The sequence below is a fragment of the Uloborus diversus genome, chromosome 1 (genome assembly GCF_026930045.1).
Source record: "Uloborus diversus isolate 005 chromosome 1, Udiv.v.3.1, whole genome shotgun sequence".
Taxonomy (NCBI): Eukaryota; Metazoa; Arthropoda; class Arachnida; order Araneae; family Uloboridae; genus Uloborus; species Uloborus diversus.
Window position 1 is genome coordinate 101,023,632 of NC_072731.1, and position 24,150 is coordinate 101,047,781.

Sequence of the window (24,150 nt, forward strand, 5' to 3'; positions counted from 1 at the left end):
TAGAGAATTTTTTTTGTAAATAACAGAATACAGTAAACTCTAGATTTGTAAATGCAATCTTGCTTACATTGGACAAACTCGGCATGGTTTAAAATTTTGCGTGAAAGAGCATCCAAGTTATACAGGAAAGCAACAATTAAAGAAGTCTAGTATTGCCCAACATTGTTAGGATTCGAATCATACTGTTACAAATTCTGTAAATAGTAATTATTGTAGTAACGTAACCTGTAAATAGTTTCCCGTAATCAATATACAACCCCTTTTCATTCGGCTAAAGTATACGACCCCCCTATTTCTTTTTTGTTCATTGATAAAATTTGATAACGGTCTACTATTTTCCAGAAGCGTTTGGAATATTTGAGAGATTTCTTTTGATGTTTATAAAGGCATCCCGCGTAATAAAAAGTTCAGTTTCGATTGAGAATTTATGCTGAGAGTGTATTAGCTTTGTTTATTGCGAGGCATTTCGCTGTGTTGTTTTCGTATTTGGAAGTAAATACGTGTGTAACCGTTGAGTTTACGGTGTTGTGTGATGCTTGTTTAATTGCTGATGATTAATTTAGCAGTTGTTAACGATTTCTCCTGTACATAGTGTAAATAAAACTCCTGTGTTTTTATCAAGAACTGTGTCATCCTTTCAAGAAAGTTGGAAGTCTCGCCGGATCCGTTACAATTGGCGCCCAACGTGGGGCTTCTTCTGGACTTTCTTGGAATAAGTGTGACTTTGGACATTTTTTTCATAAAAACTTTTTGAATTTGGACTTTATTTTTATGGTGATTACTCGCGCAATGGATGAATAATTAAAACAACTTCTTGACGCAATCAACTCTGTGAAGGGTGATATGGCGGCTAATCAAGAACAATTAAAAAATGATATGGCGGCTAATAAAGAACAATTAAAAAATGATATGGCAGCTAATCAAGAACAATTAAAAAGTGATCTGACTGCAAGTATGTTGGCAAATCAAGACCAGTTAAAAAGCGATTTAACGGTGCTGAAAAAGGACTTAACGTCTAACCAAGAAGAAATTAAAAACGACATTATTTCGGTAAAGACTGATGGAAAATAAATTTAATGACATAGAGCATCGAGTTGATGCTATTGAAGAAAAATTTGATACCGTTGAAAGCCGATTCAATGCTGTAGAAAATGAATTTGAAGAAGAAGATAGAAGATTTCATCTACTTAAAGAAGAGATCTTTAAGGACGTGGAAAGGAGATTGGTGACCGTGGAAAGCAGCTCTGTACAGTTTGGCGCCCCCACATTGGTTGTTCGACATTCCATTAAACTTGCCACATTTGATGGGAAAACTTCGTGGCAGGTTTACAAAACTCAATTCATGATAGTGGCAGAAGCAAACGGATGGGACGCTGCTACCAAGGCCTGCCATCTTGCAGCATCCCTGAGAGGTGACGCAGCGGACATTCTTCAGACCCTTCCGGACAGCCAGCGCCTGGATTTCGCCGCCCTCACATCTGCGTTGGAGCTTCGCTTCGGCGAGAAGTGCCAGAAAGATTTCAGCTGACTCCAGTTGAAGTCCCGTTTCCAGAAAACCGGGGAAACCCTGCAAGAGCTAGCGGCGGACGTCGAGAGACTGTCTCATCTTGCTTTTTGCGACTGTCCTGTGGATGTTCCAGACAACCTGCCACTCAACTACTACATCGACGGGGTTCGAGATCCGGAAATCCAGAAAGCTCTACGGATGGCGGATGTCAAAGACCTGAATTCTACTGTTGTGTATGCAATGAAGTTGGAGGCCGCCCAGCAAGCAACCCGCAAGGATCGCCATTCAATCCGCGGTGTGAAAACTGATGAGCCTGATCCGGTTTCGTCACGCTTTGCTGAACTGGAAAAGCAAATAAAAGAACTTGCAGGAATCCTCAAAAGGACTTCGGCTCCCAAGTACCAAAATGGACAATCACTTAAGTGCTGGAAATGTGGCGGCGAGGATCACTTACGAAGAAACTGTGAAGCTCGCCAAGAAACCTGAGGGAAGAGCATCTCTCCCTCACAGGTCCAGGAAAACTAAGCCATGGCAATCTCGCGGGGCGGAGGTCCCCAAATTGGAATGAGCCCCATCTTAAAGTTTTCCAGATTTCATCGACGAATGGCAGCAGTAATGGACTGTTTGTTTACGCATATGTAAACGGGTTTCCCTGCGAACTGATTATTGACACTGGAGCCAATGTTACAATCATTAGAACAGATGTGGCTCGTCAATTTGGACTCAACATTTAATGAACGCCGCCCTGTGTTACCCTCCAAACTGTGACGGGTGACAAGATCGAGATTGAAGGTAAAGTGAACTTAGAAATTGTGTTTGGAAATGCCACTTACCATCATACGGCATTCGTTGCTGCTATCACAGACCCCTTCATTCTCGGACTGGACTTTTTAAAGAAGTATGACTTCAACCTCGACTTCAAGACTAATGAGCTGCACTCGATGAGAGAAGACATAGCCATCTCCAACGCTGAAAATGATGTAATAATAGCCCAAACAGATTTATCGATTCCCTCAAGGTCAGAATCATTAATACCTGGCTCCATTGAAGAAAGCAATAGTTTTCGATTTGGACTCATTGAATACCCTAACCTAAGCAATAACCTAAAAGGAGTGCTGGTAGCATCTACGCTTGTGGACCTTTCTAAGGATGTAATTCCTGTGAGAGTCGCCAACGTGAGTGAAAGGCCAAGGAATATCCGGAAAGGTGAAGTGTTAGCAACTTGTAATCCAGTAAACTGCATCATTAGAAAAATCAATTCCCCCGAGACTGTGTCTCCTGAGTCCTTGACATCGAAGTTAGTTGGGAGTGCGCCATTATCGAAAGATCAAAGAACTGCTGCGGAACAATTGGTGGATGACTTCAAGCATCTGTTTTCATCAGCATCGGAGGATGTTGGCCGTACGAATTTAACGCAGCATAGGATCTACACTGGAGAACACCCCCCTATTAAACAGCATCCAAGACGACTATCATTCACCAAGAAGGAAGAAGTTGAGACCCTCCTGAAAGAGATGAAGGAGAATGATGTAATCGAACCTTCATCCAGTCCTTGGGCTTCTCCCATCGTCTTAGTCCGAAAGAAAGATAGCTCCACCAGATTTTGTGTCGATTACCGGTGGCTGAATGAAATCACCAAGAAAGACAGTTACCCCCTTCCACGGATAGACGACACCTTGGACACTCTTTCCGGACACAAGTGGTTTTCGACCCTGGACTTGAAGAGCGGCTACTGGCAGGTTGAGATACACCCTGAGGACCGAGAGAAGACAGCGTTTACAACTGGGCAAGGCTTATGGCAGTTTAAAGTGATGCCCTTCGGCCTCTGCAATGCACCAGCTACGTTCGAGCGTCTTACGGAGACAGTGTTAAGAGGACTTTCCTACGAATCCTGTCTGGTCTACTTAGACGATATCATCATCGTGGGACGCAGTTTCGAAGAACATCTGGCAAATCTTAGGAAGGTGCTGCAAAAGCTTAAGGAAGCCAATCTGAAGTTAAGCCCGTCCAAATGTAATTTGTTCCGCCGGGAAGTGAACTACCTTGGTCACATCATCTCTCTGAGGGTGTACAAAGCGATCCAGAGAAGGTATCTGCGGTCAAGAGTTGGAGTCGTCCCGAAAACATCCATCAGCTGCGAAGTTTCCTGGGGCTCTGCACGTACTACAGGAAGTTTGTGAAGGGTTTTTCCAACCTTGCACGACCTTTGCAGAAGCTGACGGAGAGCAAGCAAAAGTTTGAATGGTCCAAAGAATGCGAAGATGCATTTCTACAACTGAAAGAGGCTTTAACATCAACGACTATCCTCGCCTATCCTCAACCTGAATAATCCTTCATCCTGGACACTGATGCGAGCAAAGAGGGCATTGGAGCTGTTTTATCCCAAGAAATTGACGGCAATGAACATGTCATCGCTTACTGGAGCAAATGCTTATCAAAGTCGGAGCGAAATTACTGCGTCACCAGAAAGGAGTTACTGGCCATAGTGAAAGCTGTAGAACACTTCCATCATTACCTCTACGGCCGAAAGTTTCTGCTTCGGACAGATCATGCCTCATTAACTTGGCTTTTGAACTTCAAGAATCCAGAAGGCCAGATAGCCAGGTGGATACAGCGGCTCCAGGAATATGACATGGAGATCAAGCACCGAAAAGGGTTGTCTCACGGTAATGCAGACGCTTTATCAAGGAGACCCTGTCCTGAGAACTGCAATTATTGTTCCCGAATCGAGAAACAGTATGGAACGACTAGCCCTACTGCCTATCAGGTGACAGGGACTCCAACATCATCAGAACCTGATCCATGGAGTGACGACCAAGTTCGAAAAGATCAACTTGAAGACCCCGACATAAAACCAATTTTGGAGTTCATGGAGAGTGACAGTCGGCGACCTAGCTGGCAGGACGTTTCCATCTTCAGTCCTGCAACAAAAAGATACTGGGCTTTATGGAACTCGTTCCATTTACGGAACGGCGTGCTACACCAAAAATGGGAATCTGACGACGGCAAAACATTTGGTGGCAGTTACTACTTCCCCGATCAAGGATTTCAGATGTTCTGAAAGAAATACATAGAAGTGCGACTGGAGGACATTTTGGTGTCTTGAAAACCCTCAATAAAGTTCGGGAGCGCTTCTTCTGGAGCAAGGCGAAGGATGACGTGGAGAAGTGGTGCCATTCTTGTGACGCCTGTGCTGCTCGTAAAGGACCGAAGAAAAGAAGCAGAGGGAAGCTACATCTGTACAACGTTGGAGCTCCTTTCGAACGAATTGGGATCGATATCCTGGGTCCTCTACCAAGAACTGCTGATGGGAACAAATACATTCTTGTTTCCATCGACTATTTCACCAAATGGCCCGAAGTGTATCCCATTCCAGATCAAGAAGCTACCACCGTAGCAGAGACTCTAGTCCAACATTGGATCTCGAGAAATGGAACACCTTTGCAGATTCATTCCCATCAAGGGAGGAATTTCATCTCTGCTGTGTTTAAGGGCCTACGTCAAATTTTCGGAATTGAGAAAACTAGGACAACACCACTACACCCACAATCGGACGGCATGGTGGAGAGATTTAACCGCACAATCCTGAATAATCTCTCACTTATGGTCAGAAATTAACAGGATTGAGACAAGAAGCTACCTTTGTTCCTGCTGGCCTACCGCAGTGCTGTCCATGAGACTACCGGATATGCCCCATCTCAGATGCTCTTCGGACGAGAGCTTCGGCTACCTTGTGATCTCGTCTTCGGTCGTCCTCCCGATGCGCCTGCATCGCCTGAGGAGTACATCCAGGATCTCCAGGCCAGGTTGGAAGACGTTCATAACTTCGCACGAGAGCGAATCAACATCGCGGCGGAGAAGATGAAGACCCGATACGACACAAGGTCTACTGGACATGAATTCAACGAAGGCGACAAGGTTTGGTTATGGAATCCCATCCGACGGAAAGGTCTGTCACCCAAATTGCAGTCGCATTGGGATGGACCCTACAAAGTCCTTAACTGACTAAATGACGTCGTAGTGAGGATCCAAAAATCACCTAGTGCAAAACCTAGGGTTTTACATTATGATCGGTTAGCCCCATACTATGGCCATAGTTCATGAGTATTACGTAAACAACCATGGTTGATAACATATAAGTTGTAGATAATTTTTTTTGCTTTTAATATTTAGTAAAATTTCTTGTTACTATTGTGTTTCCTATGCATTATTGGTTATTATTTAATGTGTGTATTTGTGAACTTGTGATAGAAGTTTGCACCCTTTCTGGGGATTGTACTGCCCGGGACGTGCAGTCCTTAGGAAGGGGGCAATGTTACAAATTCTGTAAATAGTAATTATTGTAGTAACGTAACATGTAAATAGTTTCCCGTAATGAATATACAACCCCTTTTCATTCGGCTAAAGTATACGACCCCCCTATTTCTTTTTTGTTCATTGATAAAATTTGATAACGATCTACTATTTTCCAGAAGCGTTTGGAATATTTGAGAGATTTCTTTCGATGCTTTAGGCGTCCCGCGTGATAAAAAGTTCAGTTTTGATTGAGAATTTGTGCTGAGAGCGTATTAGCTCTGTTTATTGCGAGGCATTTCGCTGTGTTGTTTTCGTATTTGGAAGTAAATACATGTGTAACCATTGAGTTTACGGTGTTGTGTGATGCTTGTTTAATTGCTGATGATTAATTTAGTAGTTGTTAACAATTTCTCCTGTACATAGTGTAAATAAAACTCCTGTGTTTTTATCAAGAACTGTGTCATCCTTTCAAGAAAGTTGGAAGGCTCGCCGGATCCGTTACAATACTTTCGATCTTAACTCTTATTAAATTATTCAAAAGTGCCGCAATTCATCAGATCTTGACTTTGGGGGATCTTTCCATATTTTGAGAGACAATTCTTACTTAATTAAAGATTTTAAAGCTCTTCTATATTTTTCTACTGTCTGGCTTCCATTTTTATAACGGTGCCTTTTTATCCACATTCGTTTTATCTATTTTGCATATCTTTAATGATTATTTTTTCCATTAATTTTTATCTTATTGCTTATTTTATTTTTTACTTGTTTTTGTTTTTTGTAATGCAGTTGAGGATTTTTCCCTTTCTTCTATTTATCTTTATTTTTCCGAATTACTTTGGGTTTGATTTCACTTCCTGGTGTATTTTCTTGCATTCAGCTTTTTCTTTTTCTATGGCTCATGATTTTGAAATTATCTTTTTGGTTTTAGCTTTGTAACATATTTTTCCGCCAATTGAATTCTTTATAGTACTTGCTGTGGACCTGTGAGAAAGCTCTAGCTCATTGATTGTATTCCTATTGGCTCTTTAAGTATATTTTCTCTTTATATTAAAAAAAAGTAAGCTCAAAGAAATTCTGAAAGGAAGTCTATGGCAGGGCTGTGCTCAGGAGACCCCATAGCACCTACAGCCTTGAAATTTCACACAAAATTACTTTGAGCCCTGGTGGCTTGCACTTGGGGCTTTGTTTTTTACATTTTGACTTAGTTTTTTGGTAATTAATTTTTTAAGCTCAAATTTCGCATAAATTGCCTATTAAAGGGGTATAAATTACTTGCACATTTTAAATGAGCCTTTCACAAACCTCTTCTCTCTAATATGAAAGTTTACCAACTGTTTCTAAAGGAAGAACAACATTCTTGCAAAATTTTACGTTTCAACTCTTTTTCAATGCCTATCCCTGCTTCCTATACATTTAGAAATTTGATTGGATGATTTGTCTGTCATAAAATTGTTGTTATATATTAAAAAGTCTAAAAAAGCTGAAGTAGTATCAAGGCAGCCAGTCCTTCTTTCCTAAGATGCAAGCACCAAATATTTGCTAAAGTCTACAAAGTAACACCTATTATTTTGATATAGTTCTTTCAGACTATAGCATGCTGAAATATAAGCCAGATAAAGTACAAATTATTTTTAAATTTCTACTACAAGGTATACATATTAAATGGAACTTTTAATGGATAAAAATACATTCTTTTATTACTTTGGCAAGCCATCCACGTTGCAAAGTCTTTGAACTCTTTCAATCATTTCTTCAGTTGGACCACCGCCACCATCACCATGGCCATAAAGCATCATACTACATGACACCCTGCCTTTGTCTTGGAGGTTTTCAACTGTTTTAATAACCTAGTATAACAGAAACACGATAGTAGACACAAAATATAAAAATACCTTGTTAAGTTACAGAAATTATGTTTCATCTTTGAAAATCTACAATCACATATATATGAACATGATGTAACATATTTGATAGATACATTATAATAGTAGTTGTGTTTTCATTGGTCCTGAAAAATTTATTTACAGACAACATTAACTGAAAGAAAAAATAGTTTCGTTACTTATGAAGTTGCTTTGGCAAACAATTTGTCATCAGATGAAGGGGGGGGGGGATGAATTTATATAGAAAATGTTTTTTTTATTTTTTAATTAGCATTTATATTCTATAAGTAGCTTTCACTCAAATTTGATGAATTTTGTTTTCATAACAAAAATATATCCTTAAATTGTGCATAGAAATAAGAATGGAAAAATAACAGAGAGATGAATCAACTTTCTTTAATTTAAGCCAGTGGTGCTCAACCTGCAGCCCATACAACTGATCCATTGTTATGTTCAATGTTATGAATAGAAACCTTCCAGAAGTGGATCATCTTCAGCATTAAGAAAAATTGCAGCAAATTTGAAGATATAGAGACAAAAATTGGTTTCTAAAGAAACATATGGAAACTTTGTATTAAGTTTTTAAAAAGCATGTTGTAATGATAGCAACAATACTTGGTTTGTAGTTTTCTTTTCTTTTCCAAGTTTTCACATGTTATCCAGAAAGAAATACACATAATCTGTGTTTTGGTCCACAATATTCATCTTAATAGGGAGTGCAGCCCTTGGTTAAAAAAAGGTTGTGCACAGCTGCTTTAAGCAACAACACTGAATGTAAAAGTCTTATTATCTCAAGCTCAGTTCATAGGAAAGTAAGTTATTTTCATAAAATCTGCACCTCAAAGCCAGAAGGATGTAAGTCACACTATGATAATTTTACAAGAGAGGAAAAAAAAAATTCTGGAGAAGCAAAGGATGGGACGTGTGCTCATTTAACCCTAGTAAAAAAATGAAAAGGATTTTTTTCTAAAGAATTACATTTACATGGCTCAATGCAGAGGCTTCTACATACAATGCACTAATGAACAGAAAATTGCAATTTTTGGACTTACACCCTCTGGCTCTGAGTTACAGAAATTAGGTTTTTAAAAAATCAAATAAACGATAAGGGCTTTTTTCACCATTAATATATATACAAGTTGCATTATGAAAGTAATGAGCATGTATTTTTTCCCCCCTGACAAGAATGCTCATCACAGCAATCTCCAACTGGCAATAAAAAAATGTGTGGGGGGCGGGGGTCAAGTATTAAAATATGCCATTTTATGCATTTTTTGATTGATGCAAGTCCTTACTAAAGATTCTGTATACATTTCAGAAGCGAAATCCTGTAATTAGTTTATTTAAAAAGAATTACTTTCTTTAAAACAACAAAACTCACCTCCTCAACAGACACTGTAGCTGTGTAAGTTTTTGCAGGAGGAAAGTGAACAATTACACTGGATCCATCAATTCCTTCCCAAAGAAAATTGTCATGTGGGAAAGAATTCACTAAACTCCAACTCAACTTTGTAGTAAGAAACTTATCGATATTACACAGCCTGTTAGAAAGAGATATATAAAGATATGCATACATTATATACTCACAAACACATGAAACAAAATAAAAGTACAATGCTTTCAAAATACAACCATTTGGTGTGGTTTTGAAAATTTAAATTTATTGCAACTTTAGACTAAATAAAATATAACAAGTTTAATTTTTATAAAATATCACTGCTGTTTATCAGATCACAACAAGGATTAATAGAATGTCAGTTTGCAATTGATTACAGAATTTAAAATTAAATTTAACTATAACCCTTTATCTTCACAATATTAAAAAGGTTGGAATTGATTTACATCCTAGACTTTCACTATTTTAAAACTAAAATGAAATATCTTACTTCATTATTTGTGGTATCTGTGCAGAATATCCAAAAGTATCAGGCAACCAGAATTCTTTACATCGTTTACAAAATTCTTGTTGGAAAAAACGCTGACCATATAAAAATTGACGTACAAATGACTCACCACTAGAAAAGTAAAGCTCATTAATAACTAAAATGTCAATTAAAAGAACTTAAAAGCGTTAAATATGTTACGAGGGCTTCTTTTTTTTTTTCAAAATGTTAAGGGTCACAAAATAAAAACTACCATAAATATTTGATAGTGCTATGCACAGATGTGATGCACAATGTCTTATATTCCCATCACATCAGGTTGAGCTTGCCAGTTATTAGAGCACAGTAAATATGAGTAACAACATTGTGAGAAAATCGTGTTGAAATTTTGAAGTAAGATGCACAGATGCTCACAGCGTAAGCTGTCTGATCATCAGTTTCGATTTCATCTTTTTGCTCACTAAAAAATCTGGCTCAGAGGACAAAAGTTTAGCTCCGATAAGCTTAAAGAATTGATTGTAAGACCAGGTGGCTGCTTTCTATCACAGAAGTTGAGAAAGTTGCTGCACAGGGTTCATACTCAATTTGGATAAAAAAAATTCCATGACTTTTCCAAGACTTTTCATGACCTTGTTACACGAAGAGCATAGTACTATTTAATGTCAAACTTACCAATTCTTTCAGAAATGGGCATTAGAAAAACTTTTACATGAATGCCATTAACTCATTGGAGCACTTGCCTGTGACTGAAAAAATATCTACATACTGCTGAAAGTAATAAATTATTCTTATTTGTCTTCATCACATAAATTCAAGTAAAATATAATGAACGCATTACAGTGTTGTTTAAATGTCTAATAAATATTTAATAAATAGGGCAGAATAGTAATGAATGGGATAAAAATTGAATAAGTTTAAAATAATAAATTTACTTCACAAAAACATTGCCCTTTGATGTCAATAGTGCATCTTATCACTCATGTAAGTGGACAGCATATTCGTTCATTAAAGTAAAGCCACATTTTACAGTAAATTCATTTTTCCAAACCAAATATTTCAGCTAGCTAAAAGGATCAGTTTTGCAAGCTATATGCTGGGTACTACTGTTTTAGAGTATTAGAATTCCCCTATTTCTATGTTCTATAGCCTGACTAAAGTCTTCATTTTAAAACCTTCAACATATCAAGATAAACTCTGATAAATGAAATAACGAACTTTTCGCAAGCAGTTGAAACGAACTCGGATGCAATTGAATTACACTTTTTGAGGGGGAGCAGAGTGCAGTATTTGACAGAAAATCCTGGCCAAAACTAGTTGAAATTTTCACTCTTCTGAAGGCCACACCCTTATGTGCGTTTGTGCGCTGTACGGCGAAGCTATCCTACTTATAGACACGAAACTTGGTATACAAGTTGTCTGAAATGTCTGATGTTACAATTTGAAACTCGATTTTTAAAATTTGAATTAGAAAATGAAATATTTAATATTTTATCCACGGTTTAGACTTTTGCATGTTTACGACCGTAAAAACGATCCTAGTAAACGTAGAAAAAAACCCAATACATCACTAGATAGGAAAAATAATTTTCTTCAAGATTATGGTTTGTTTGAAGTTCTAACGTAATAAACCGAATTTCTAAAAATTTACAAACGGAGGTCACTTTTTCGACTTTTTTCAATTATTCAATCAATGTAAACTAAAATTCTTGCATCTAATATTCTAATAATGTTATGGCTCTGAAACTTTTTAAGGAAATAATGTAAACACCTTACCTTCATTTACAGCAAAAACGGTGAAGTTATATTCTTTCACTGATTTATAATGAATTTTTTTTCAATGAGTTGAAATAAAAATTTTCACTAATTTTCACTCGATCCGAAATGGATGCCACGGTTGGCTCTTTGCCAATAATGCTTAGACAAGTGATAAGTAAACATGTTCGATGCGAATGGCTGTTTTCCTTTGAAGATATGTAATTAAGTGCACAGTTTGAGGGGGAAAAAAAGCAAAAAGCGGTTAAAAAATCCTAGTATTCTGTACAAAACACTAATTTGAAACCAAAAAAATAATTAATTTTATTCTTTTTGTTTGGTTTCAATCATTAAAACCCTGAGTTAATCATGCAGACATAAAATAAATTAAAAAGAATTAAAGACAAGGGTTTCGGGGTTACAAAGAACCTTTTTTCTATTGAAAAAAAAATAAATAAATGAACTAGGATATTATAACTGTAAAAACACTCAAAAATGGATATTCAAAAGCTCTTTGTTTTTGAATTGTATATATTGTACTCGTGCCTTGGGTCGATCCTTAGTTTTACATCGCGTGATGTGTCCCGCTAAAAATTGTACAAACAAACTTGGAACTAAAATTTTATATACCTTTAATTTCACAATGAGTAGGTAAACTGTCTTAAATATGGATAGCTCGCTAGCGTAGGAACGTTAGGAGACAATTACAATTGTCTCCTAACGCTAGAGAGTGGAGGGGGGGTATTTTCCTCCTTTTGCTACGTATAAGGGGGAAAAGACCCCCTCCCCCGGCACATTATTTGCAGCAATGATCTGAAAAAATATAAATATTTATTTATTTTATCTAAAATCTATCTCAATTTTAAGGAAGAGCAAATTTTCTTATCGAGATCATAAAATAATTTATTAACTCATTAACGTACATGAGAAAATTAACATAACTGAACGCAAACACATGTTTTAGGGATGCAATGAATCTCTTTAGCGATGCATAAAGGTAAGCGTTTCGAAATTAATTGAATGATTCTTATTCCATAACTTACATCTTTACACATTGATGAAGCAGTTTCTTGTAACCATGAAACTCGTGTCTGAAATTTTATTGATGTTTGTGCGCTTAAATATGTTGATTTTTTCATTCAGTAGTACTTTTGATAAACTTTTTACAACTTTATTAAATCTTTGTAGGTAAATTCAGTTTAAAATCATGACTTGTCACAAAACGATCGGATTATGCACTTTTTTTAAAAAAATTCATTAAAAAAAAGGGCAGTTGTAGGCGGAAAATTTTTTTGCAGAAATTAGCACTAGAGACTTTGCCAAATACGATGCAACTTTCAAAACAGCCCGACCGAGCACGACACCCATTTAAAAAGCTTTCTCTAGTTATAAATTAAGGCGAAAAGCCTTTAAAAATCTTCCATACCAAGTTTTCTTTATTTTTTTTACAAAGAGAAAATAAAAATATTTACTTTAATTTATAATTAGCACAAAGCCCCAACATTTCTTTATCCCGTAAAATTTATTTGGGTCAATTCCATTCATTTATAAAGTCACAAAAAAATCTATACTGAAACGCAATAATTCAGCTGAAATGTTACAAAAAAGCGAAAATTCTTTTAGAAATCTCATGTTTTACCGAGGCTATGAGGAATTGTACGTGACTCAGGTTTCCAAAACAGGTGCCGATCGATGCACCAGTTAGTCAACTATCATAAAATAAATTTTCATAAAAATCGGGTAAATTTTTAATTTTGGACTTTTGGCCAGGATTTTCAGTCAAATACTCCACTGTGGGGCATGGCAAAATCAAAAAAGTGAGAGTCCACTACTACAATATAAAATATAAGAAGTACTGAAAATAATGGTGGGTTCAAAATTAGTAATGCTTCAGTAGTAAAATCACATCACAAAAAAAGGTGAGCGGCTGTTACAGAAGCGGATGAAATTGGATTCCAAAACTCGGATTTGTTTTTGAGATTGTTCAATTTATATGCAATATTACTAAATCACTCAATATTTCTAGCACTCTTTCAGCAATTGTTGCTTTCTTACTGCCTAAGACATTTTTCCATGACTTGAAATAAATTTCCATGACTTTTATGAAAATATTAATTTTCCATGACTTTTCCAGGTCTGAAATTTGTTTATTTTTTTTTTCCATGACTTTCCAGGATTTCCATGACCCGTACGAACCCTGGCTGCAACACTACGACAAATGTTTCAATTAGAACGGTGTCTATGTAAAGAAGCAGTTGTATCATATGTTTAAATATTCAAATTAAAACAAATTTCATAATTTTCATTTCATGACTGATTGGACCTTGAAAAGATAAAAAGCCTTCGTAACATTTTGCTCATTTGCGAAACATTTAGCACAAGGTAGAGTTAAAAATGAAAGAAATGTGCACAGGGCTGGATTTCGTGGAGGGCAGGCGGGGCTACTGCCCCGGGGTCTCCACAACAAAGGGGTCCACACAATAAAATTTTTACAAAATATCCTAACTTTCACGGGTTGAAAATATCGAATATATACATATACATTAAAATGTTCGGATATGTATGAAAGTATTGGATATTTTCGAAAATATGATGATCATTTCGAACCCTGATTTGGGGCCTCCTCTCCTTCGTTGCCCCGGGGCCTCCACACTTTCAAATACGGCCCTGAATGTACAACACCTATAGGTAAAAAAGGTGTCTTACAAAGCCGATTTATCATACAAAATATAAGCTAAATCAAATAATATCTTTGACAAAATAACTTTAACTCTCTGATGGTTTTGAACGTCTTATCATGCCCTAGAAAGCACGTTTCAAAAGCATTTTACACTTATTTTTCTGATGATAAATGTTTGTTGTCAAATGATCCAAGGTGCAGGGCGATAACTAGGCATTGATTGAAGGTAGGGCTGAACAGGGGTAGCGATTGATGACACATTTTTAATCGCCACTTTTGCAACTTAAATCACCACGTGGCGAGTGGCGACCGTTAATTTTCAGCTTTAGCAAATTAGCAGCCAAAGATAACGTCGCAGGAAGTGCAAATTTTGAAGGCATAAGAACACTTACAGGTGACAACTTTTCTACATATAGGCTAATAAATTGAGATGAACTATTTTTCAAGAGTTTTTGCTCCACCTAATGTAGAATCCAAAAAAAAATAATTTCAGAAATTTTATTTTACAAGATGAAATTTGAAACGACTAAATATATTTAAACAACTTAGTTTCATCAAAAATCAATCAATAATCCTTTTCATTCATACACTAATATTCATAGTTTAAGTTTTTCATTATTAGGAGTTTGAAAAATATTTTAACATTAATATTTTAGCATAGACTATCAAACATTGCTGTAATATTTACCCAGGCAAATTTCCATCCATTTCTACCCACGTACCGCCAACAGGAACAAATTGACCTTTAGCAACAAAATATTTAACTTTTTCATACAAAGCTGGATAATTTTCTTTAACCCACATAAACTGCTGTGCCTACAATGGGAAAAAAAGGTTTTTTTTTTTGCACAAGCACATAATAAAACATCATTCTCTTCCCCTTTTTTACTGAATTATTTAACTACTTTTTAAATGATCAAATGAAATCTATGAAATGAAACAAACTTATTTTTACTATAAATCTAAGTATATAAATATGATTTGGGAAGATAAATTTCTAAGCACATTATTTTTGAGCAACAATTATCATGATTTGACAGTTAGCTGAAATCACATCTGCATCTAAAAAAATTGCTAGACACATTTTACTGGCATTTATTTTGCATACGATCATACTACAGCTTGTTAATTTCTTTCAAATGTATAAAAATAAGTATTTTAAACAAATTTTCTTTTGAGTAGAAATACAACAACATGTATACATGTACAAATAAAAGCATTTGAAAGAGTTTTAAAATTATTTCTCGTTCTTTTATGCACTGAAGAAAGGGTTTGATTTCATAACCCCGAAAGTGCTGTTTGCAGACTTTTTAAACTCTTTTTAAATGCTTTTATTTGTACATGTATACATGTTGTTATATTTTTACTCATTTCATTGTAAAAAGTTTTTGACTGTTTCTTTTACGTAAATTTTCTTAATTTACAAAATAATTTTCAAAATGGACATTGTAATGAATTTTGAAGACTCTGAAACTATGAAATTTTAAGCAGTAAGTTACAACCCTTAAGCCAAGCCTAAGGCAGAACTACATGCATGATACCAACACTCTAACTACAGTTTTGTCCTTGTTATGGACTCATCAGTCGTGAATAGTCTATAACCAAACTGGAAGCAAATGTTCTCTCATTGAAGATGAGATTACCTACAAACTGATACCTAAAATTAATTTAGCACACCAGCTAGAGTCCGCAAGCAACCGTGCAGTTCAACTAAAAAATGAAAGTAAAAGCTTATGTGTCAACATTTAGTGAATATTAGTTCCTTCTAAAATTTATTACAAAGATCACAAATTTAAAGCTCAGAACACTTTAAATAAATCTTTAATCAAGATCAAACACCCTAACATAAAATTAGGGATGCACCAAATATTCAGTTAGGGCGCATATTTTAATATTTGGCAATCGAATAGTAAACAAATTGAAATATTCAAAGATTGCTAAATAAACATATTTTTACACAATGAATGAAAGTTATAGTGATATGACAGCGTAGCAGCACAAAATTAATTCAAATTGTAACTTACTAATATTATCACATTTAAAGTAACTTTAATGTTAGGAAAAACACTCAGATGGCAAATTTTGATTTTTTTTTTTTTTTTTTTTTTTTTTAATCTTATGACATGATTCATAAAATTTAATGTTACTAACTCATTTAAACTGAAAGAGTAACTAGAAATAAAGAAGGATAATTCATAATATTAAGTGTTCCTAAATATGGGAAGTCAATTAATTTTTTTATACAAAATATGCAGAATGTTGAACTGAGTCCAACATAGGACTGAAAAGGGTTAAAAAGTTTAATGCCCCATGTTTGTGCAACCTCTCACTAGTTAAAAAACTTTTCTGTATTTGATCATAGAGGTTTCACCCAAGAGAAAACATAAATTACTAGCATCTAATCAATTAAATCACTTATTTGAGACTAAGTATGCCAAAAATATCAGATAGAGTGGAATAATTTGGATGAAATGAATGTTATTTCACCCCATAACCTCTATGGCAAAAACTTACCCACTTTTTTCATCAGATTTATGCATTCAAATAAAATAAATGTGTACACTCTATTGCAAATTTATTCATTTAATACGTAAATCAAAAGATATACATTCTCAGTTTTTGCGCTTTACTCACTGAATGCAACCTTTGTTAATGAAACATAAGAGTCCCAAAGATTATGAACTACAACAAAGATTAAATGAAAAATGATCAAATACGTTGTGTACTAAAATGTGAATAAAGTGAAAATCCAACATAGATAAAGCACAAATTTCCAACAAAAGTACAGCATATAGCTATTTCAAGCCTACAATAGAGCCTCTTCATCAGTGCGAAAAACTCATCACACAACAAGAAAGTCAAGGGAGAACTAAACGTCGGCAGTGTCCATGTGGTGTCATTCAGTTCTCTCTTGACTTTTTTGTTGTTTTTGTCCTGAAGAGGAGGCTCCACTGTAGCCTTGAAATAATTAAACGCTGTATTTTTATTGAAAATTATTGCTTAATCTACATTGGTTTTTCACTTTGTTAATGCGATATAGATCACATATTAACATATCTAATAGTTAAGATGTAGTTTATTATACACCCAAACTTCTTTTTTTTTTTTTTTTGCAGTAAATGAAAATTTCAAACAGATTGGGACTCAATTGACGAAATTATTTATAAAACGGACAAGGTTATCTTTAAAATGGACGAAGTTATCTTTAAAATGGACGATGATATCTTTAGAAAGAATGATTTTTTAAGGCGTTTTTTTTTTTTACTGTGGTCCCTATCCACTGCACAAAAACAGGTTTTGGTGTGTTTGTAAGACTATTTTTATTCAAGAACTAATGATATGAGAAAATAAAAAGATTAACAAGATTAAATTGGTAGTGAATTTCTCACCTGTGAGCAAGCAAAACGAAAATTGGGATATCTCTCCATTAACTGCACCACTGAAGACCAACTCCTGGCACACTTTCTGACAGTTTCTTCATATGGCCACAACCAAGCACAATCAATATGGCAATTTCCAACAGCTATGATTTTATGTTGGCTTTCCCCATTACTCTGAGAGAAGAATTTTTTACTAATTTCTTTGGCACTGGCATAGCTGTCTTTAGAGCTGAAAATGCAAATGATTATCACGATGCTTAGTGATAAACACACTGACAATTTTTCACTTAAATGAAAAAAAGGAACTTATTTTACATGCTTACTATTCCGCTTTTTGAATGATATTAATCATTTCATTAGCAGCATAAAGAGCATCGTAGCTTCTTATACTTTCTTTAGGTAAATGTTTTGCAATTCCATGTAATACTTCAAAATCCATCACCAAATCGAAGACCTGAGGATCAAAGTACAAACCTACTTACTAAAACAGTTATCGATACAAGAAAATTCATGAACAATATTTATGTTAGAAATTTTATAATACCTAATTTTGTAAAAAAAAAAAAAAAAAAAAAAACGTGTTCCACTATTGTTTCACAGACTAATCATTTCTATCATTGGCTTGTAAAATGGTTTCTACAAAAGTACAAAAGAAGCTGAACAGGAAGTGTTGTCAAATACATTAAGTTTCCAATTATCTGGTGGATGACTTATCCACGACTTTGAACCCTGCTTTTTATGACACTAATTTAAAAATAACACTCCCATGCACACATGTTGAACATTACATATTTCAGTGATTGCAAATAAGAAGGCTCTTTAAAAGGCTATCTGCTGACGTACATTTCAACACTAACAACAAATTCATGAAAATAAACAAGCAGATGAATGACTCATCCAGAAAACAAAGAAGTACTATTCGCACTAAGATAAAATTTTCAATAGCTTGGTAAATATGTTTGCAGAAATGAAAATATATATATATATATATATATATATATATATATAAAAATCTCGTGTCACGATGTTTGTTCTCGGTAAACTCCGAAACTACTGAACCGATTTTTATCAAATTTTATACGTATCTGTAATTTGGTTCAACTTAAAAGACAGGATAGTTTTTATAATTTTTTATTGCAAATAAAATGTTTATTATTCATTAATAGTGTGTATCGTTTGTTTGGTTCTGTAATTTTCTAATAGATGGCGTTGTAAGTTAATTCAGCCTTAAAACTTTTTTTCTTAAGTTAATTAAAATTTACAAATGATGATATGTTACGGATATTAATATTTATCAACAATATCTCCGTAAAAAGGAGGAGTATAAAGGCCTCACTGTTCAATGTAAAAGTCAAATTCTACAAATCAAGTTGAAATTGATAAGCAGCGGGTAGTTACATACTCACCACTGCATTTTAAAACGTATGAGGCTCATATAAATGTCGAGTTTTAAGTTCCGTTACGGACTGTGTCAAAGATGTTATTAAAGGTCCTTATTTGGTCGTATTTGAGGTACGAGATAGGGACGAAATAACTGATGAGTGAATATCAGGACAAGCTACGCTCCGTCTACATTGACTAGCTCACAATGAAAGTGAATGAGCTTCTGGATTCCGTAGCTTTGCAGAAGTCGCAGGGGAGTTAGACTCACGGTACTTGCTTGCAAGTCTGTCCTACCCTCCGCAATCCTTGCAGTAATACTTTTGGAGCTTTCTTGGTAAAGTAGAAAGGTGTTAAGCTTTGTATTTAAATTACCTAAGTTGTGTCTGAAGGGGGGGGGGGGGTCAGGCGACACAATTGGCTTTTAGCCAGGTATGTTACTGAACTCTTCAAATGGATTCCAGGACAATTTCAGGAAGGAGAATGAATTTCAGTAATGAATTGACTTAACTACCTTTGTCGTGGCCCGTCTAGACTTGACATAACTCCGAATGGGAGCAAGTGAGTCTCTGGATGTTGTAACTTTCCAAGATTAACGAGCAAGTAGAATTCTTCGTGCATGCTTGAAAGTCTTTCATAGCAGTGGCTGCGGTTGCGATAATGCTTTTGGTACTTTCTTAGTAAGTCGAAAAATGTGCCAAGCTATTACTTTTAATCTTACTTCAGTTCTCTCTAAAGGTTTCAGAGAAATGATTGTTTCGAATCGGAAAGGTTTCGGAACTCTTCAGAAAGACTTCAGGATAATTTTAGGAAGGTTTCAGAATTTTAGTGGGATACGTTCCTACTTTTTTGCAAGATAAGTTACGGCAGATATTGGGCCTGTTAGCTATCCATTATTTTTCAGGACGTTTCTTAATTGTTTTTACAGTGTTGAATAAAATCAAAAATATTATGGAAGCCACGTAAACAAAGAACGCAACATTCATCAATCTCGGGCATAATTAAAAATTAAAGTCAAGACATTTGAACCAAAACTCCATCCAAAACAAAGTGAATGTTGTTTTTGCATTTGTTTTCGTTAAACATTCCCGAAAAGACATGAATATTTGCGGACTGTTACTATTTGAGGATTTAATACATATCACGATGCATTTCGCGAACTGTAATTATTGGTAGCAGACAATCATTGGGAGTGGCATTTTCTAATGCAGTATTCGTCAACAGTTTAAGATAATTTTGATGACATAATATCCAACACAATCATCATTTCTGTGGGGAAACTATATAAGCTTTAGTGTTGATTTAAGATTTATGCATTCCAATTTCAATTTTGTTGTTTAGTCATTATGGTATGATATTTCCTGATTGATTGGTCACCGACTTAGTTAACACTGATTTACAATAAGAAAAAAAACATTGCAATACCTTGTCTTAGCTACAATTATTGTAAATAAAGAGCCATTACTGACAGCTGAAAAAAATCAAAATTATAGTGTGCTGAACATTGATCCTGAACAAGGCTATACAGTTGTCGATGAAAACAAAGCCGTTAACATTCCAATTGAATTTTTAAATTCTCTGGATATACCAGGAATGCCACTTGATGATTTCCGGTTGAAAATTGGTTCACCAATCATTCTTTTTGACAGTTTAAACCCACCCAGATTATGCAACGGTACCCGTTTTTTCATAAAAATTTAAACGATTCTGACGGTAAGGTTTAAAGGAGAACTTTTGTGCTGCCACGTAATCCATCAATAGCGTCATAATTTTCAAACACATTCGGATGACTTCAATTTCCGATTTGTTTAGATTTTGAAAAGACCATAAATAGATCTCAAAACCAAACAATGTCTACTTTCGGTTTCACTCTAAAAAAATTCCGAAACATCACTGGTTATTTTCGTGGAACGTTTCGTGATTTCAGAGGTTTTCACCTATTTCCCCGCAAAATCAAGTATCTTCGCAAAAAAGTTTTCTGAATTGCTAAAAGATGCACGAATGCAGTCTTTTCACTGCTGTGAAAAATATTTTTTGCTACCAGTTTAAAGATTGACTGACAGTGTTTATTAAGTGTATCGGCTTCAATTTGTTTAAGGTCCGCCCAGGTTGATAAATCTCCCAGTGGGAGCAAAAAAAAAGTCGCTGGATAGCTGCGGTTTTGCGAGACAGGAATTGCAGGCAAGGAAATGCTTGGTCTTAGCTTGCGATTTTCTCGTCGCTTCGGCGAAGATTGCTCGAATGCGTCTGGAGCTTTCTTGGGAAATTATGAAGGCTCTAATCAAATACATAAAGCCTGTTTCATATATCTAGAAGGAACTGGCTTTATCAGGGGAGATTTTGCAATATTTCAGAAAGGTTACTGACTTTTATCGGAAAACGTTCCTGGTTTTTGTAAGATATGTTACTGGTTGAAATTGGGCACATCAGCTGCCTATTATTTTCCAGGAACGTTTCTGAATCGTTTTTACAGTGTTGGACTTGAAACATACCTGTTTCTGTAATGGGCAACTATCTATCACGTACTCACAAGGGAGAAAGTTATCATACCTATTCGTGTTAGCAATAGACAAGTTAAGCAAGAATATTGTGCACAACTAAGTGCTTAGATAATTTTCAGTTTTCAAATAATAGAAACATTAGATCGAAGTCAATGTTATCTACTTCATTTATAAAGTTAAATTTTTATATGTTTTTAATTTAGTTAATGTATTTTGTAAAGAAGTTATTGATTACAAACTATAGAGAAATTTGAGATAAAGTGTAGTGTACATTTTAAAAGTTTATGTTGGTTTACGCTTAATTTCTACGTTCCGATATTTAACAATCAGTTTCGATATTTACTATCACTTTCAAGTTATTTTGCTTTTATTTTTGGCCAAAGTCGCACTTGCAAAATTTACTAACTGTAAGTATAGTGCTTTTAGCATTGAAAATTTAGTTAGTACTTACTAATTTCAATAAGTACTTAATTCAGTCTAACACACCCATTATCAATCTCATATATTTTAAAATTTGCTAGACTATTTTAAGCTTTACTAAAAATATTAGATAGATTCTATCAAAATATAGAGCAAATATTTTGCTCTATATTTTGATCTTAAAAAAAAACTTATAAATCATTTTTAATCCATCTACTTCGCCACAGCAACCATGGCTGGGTCAGCTAGTATATATATATATATATATATATAGAGACGTACCGAGTACTCGGTAACTACTCGGTACTCGGCCTACTCGGCCAATTTGCCGAGTACTCGGTACTCGGCCAAATTCTGATCAGATACTCGGCCAATACCGAGTAGTTGCAAAAAATTGAATATTGTCTAAGACAGATACTAAAATTTATAAAAAAAGAGCAAGCATTATATTCTGCAATCATTTACAATTAAAATTTATAAGTCAAATTTGAATTTTGAGAATAATTAAGTCTGTAATGCTTTAATGGAATAAATCTTTATTTTAATGTCCCCAAAGTTAATAAAACTTATTTATTAAAAATTACGCAAAAAAGGTAAGTATAGAAAATATGGAATTTTTACATTAAAAATGGATTTTTTCTACAAACAAAAGTTAGTTATAAAAAATGTAAAAATGCCTTTGCTTAAAAAATAAAAGGAAATAAAACAACCTTAAAAGCACAGTGCAGGAACTCTGCAGACACATGTTTTGGCATTACAAGGAATTCTTTTTTCAATGCACAAAATGGGGGGCTCGTAGATTTAAAGGCATCTGACAAAAGTTGGATTTTGTTGTTGAATGTCTTTACATTCTTTAGCTCACATATTATGCACTGAAAAAGACGTTCCTTGTAACGGGGGGGGGGGGGGGGCAGAAACACGTGTCTGGAGTGTTCCTGCACATTTGTTTTATCTGCTTTTAAAAATTATTTACGTTTGGCGGACAAGAATTATAATTGGTTGGTATACAGTGAAACCCCTCCTGACGGACACCCCTCTTATGCGGACAATTTTTAATTCCCCAGTTCCAATGCAAATAACATTATTAAACCCCTGTCCTGCGGACACCTCTATATTGCAGACAAAACAATTTGTCCTGTTAGTGTCCGCATTAGAGGGATTTTACTGTAATTTGTTTTAATTCCAACTTGGTTAATCATACCTTTTTTTTATTTATTTTTAATTTTAAAAATTATTTTTTTTGTAAAATTTTTTGACACAAACAAAATTGTATATATAATGCGTAATTAAATTTCAGCAGGAATTTAGTTTTAAAAACTATTATATGGACTAGGAGGTCTATACTACTATTCCAATAAGTTCAAAATTCATCACATGGGTGTCGGTGGTTCTTCTTAAAACATAATTGGTACTCGGTAACTCGGCCGAGTAGTGAAAGGCCGAGTACTCGGTAACTCGGTACTCGGCCGAGTAGTGAAAGGCCGAGTACTCGGTACTCGGCTACTCGGCCAAAGTGCTACTCGGTACGTCTCTATATATATATATGTGTGTGTGTGTGTGTGTGTTAGAAACAAACATTGAAAAACAGTAATTTTTACCTGCCGGTCAAAAACAGCTATGTCTGCAAGCTCCAATGTAAAGTAGCGTTTACGATCAGGTGGTGAAATCATAGTAGGAGAGCCACTACCCAATAGTGTGTTGCATGCCATTTCCACATAAAATGTTTGACGAAGATCTTCTAAAGTTGTATTGCATGAAATAATGAAACTTTGTCGATCAGTTCCTTAAAAAAAATATTACTTTTTAAATAAATACATACAGCACTTAAAAAGCACATTATTTACTCTGTTTCAACTTTTCCATAATTGCAATCTGCTCCCAAATACATTTTTACTGACTGTGCTGGAAAATCCCTCTGTTCTGTCTTTGTCAATATTGCGGCAGTTTTCTTTCTTTTTTTTTTTTAATTATCAGCTAATAGGATTCCTGTTGTAAGCAGGTAAAGCATTTTTTTTTTTTTTTTTTTTTTATCATTTGTTGTACAAACTTGCTCATTTGGTTTCTGCTGAAAAATAAGTGCCAAAAAAAAAGTCTCATTCTGACACTTCCCTATTGTTAGCATTAAATCGAAAACGAGCTGCATCAAATATCTACAATGCCCATTTCTGCATTTACCTGCCCAGGACAGAATTGTGTTAACCGCATCTCATCATGGTTTCAAGTTTTAGCAGTTTATAGGATATTACACCCAGCTAATCTTATCACTAAATACACAGCTTGAGGTAAGATCTACGAGAATATTTCAATATTATTGTTGATCCATAATCAAATGTTATCTGAAATTCAATCTTATGCTTAAACTTGAACTTAAAATGTAACACTTAATTCTAGTCACATTTTACCGAGAACTGTTTCATCTTTATCTACTACAGACAAATTTAAAAGAATTACTGGTACAATATCAATGC

The 24,150-nt window shown here is 34.9% G+C and overlaps 1 protein-coding gene across 1 annotated transcript in view; it reads right to left on the reverse strand.

Annotated features, from left to right (window-relative positions):
* The window catches only part of LOC129216045 (alpha-mannosidase 2C1-like), a 64,823-nt gene that overhangs the window by 30,671 nt on the left and 10,002 nt on the right, over positions 1 to 24,150 (reverse strand). Inside the window, 7 exon segments of the mRNA XM_054850224.1 lie at positions 7,505 to 7,650; positions 9,068 to 9,227; positions 9,573 to 9,701; positions 14,690 to 14,817; positions 17,391 to 17,610; positions 17,705 to 17,835; positions 23,281 to 23,465. Coding sequence (XP_054706199.1) covers positions 7,505 to 7,650; positions 9,068 to 9,227; positions 9,573 to 9,701; positions 14,690 to 14,817; positions 17,391 to 17,610; positions 17,705 to 17,835; positions 23,281 to 23,465 — 1,099 coding nt within the window.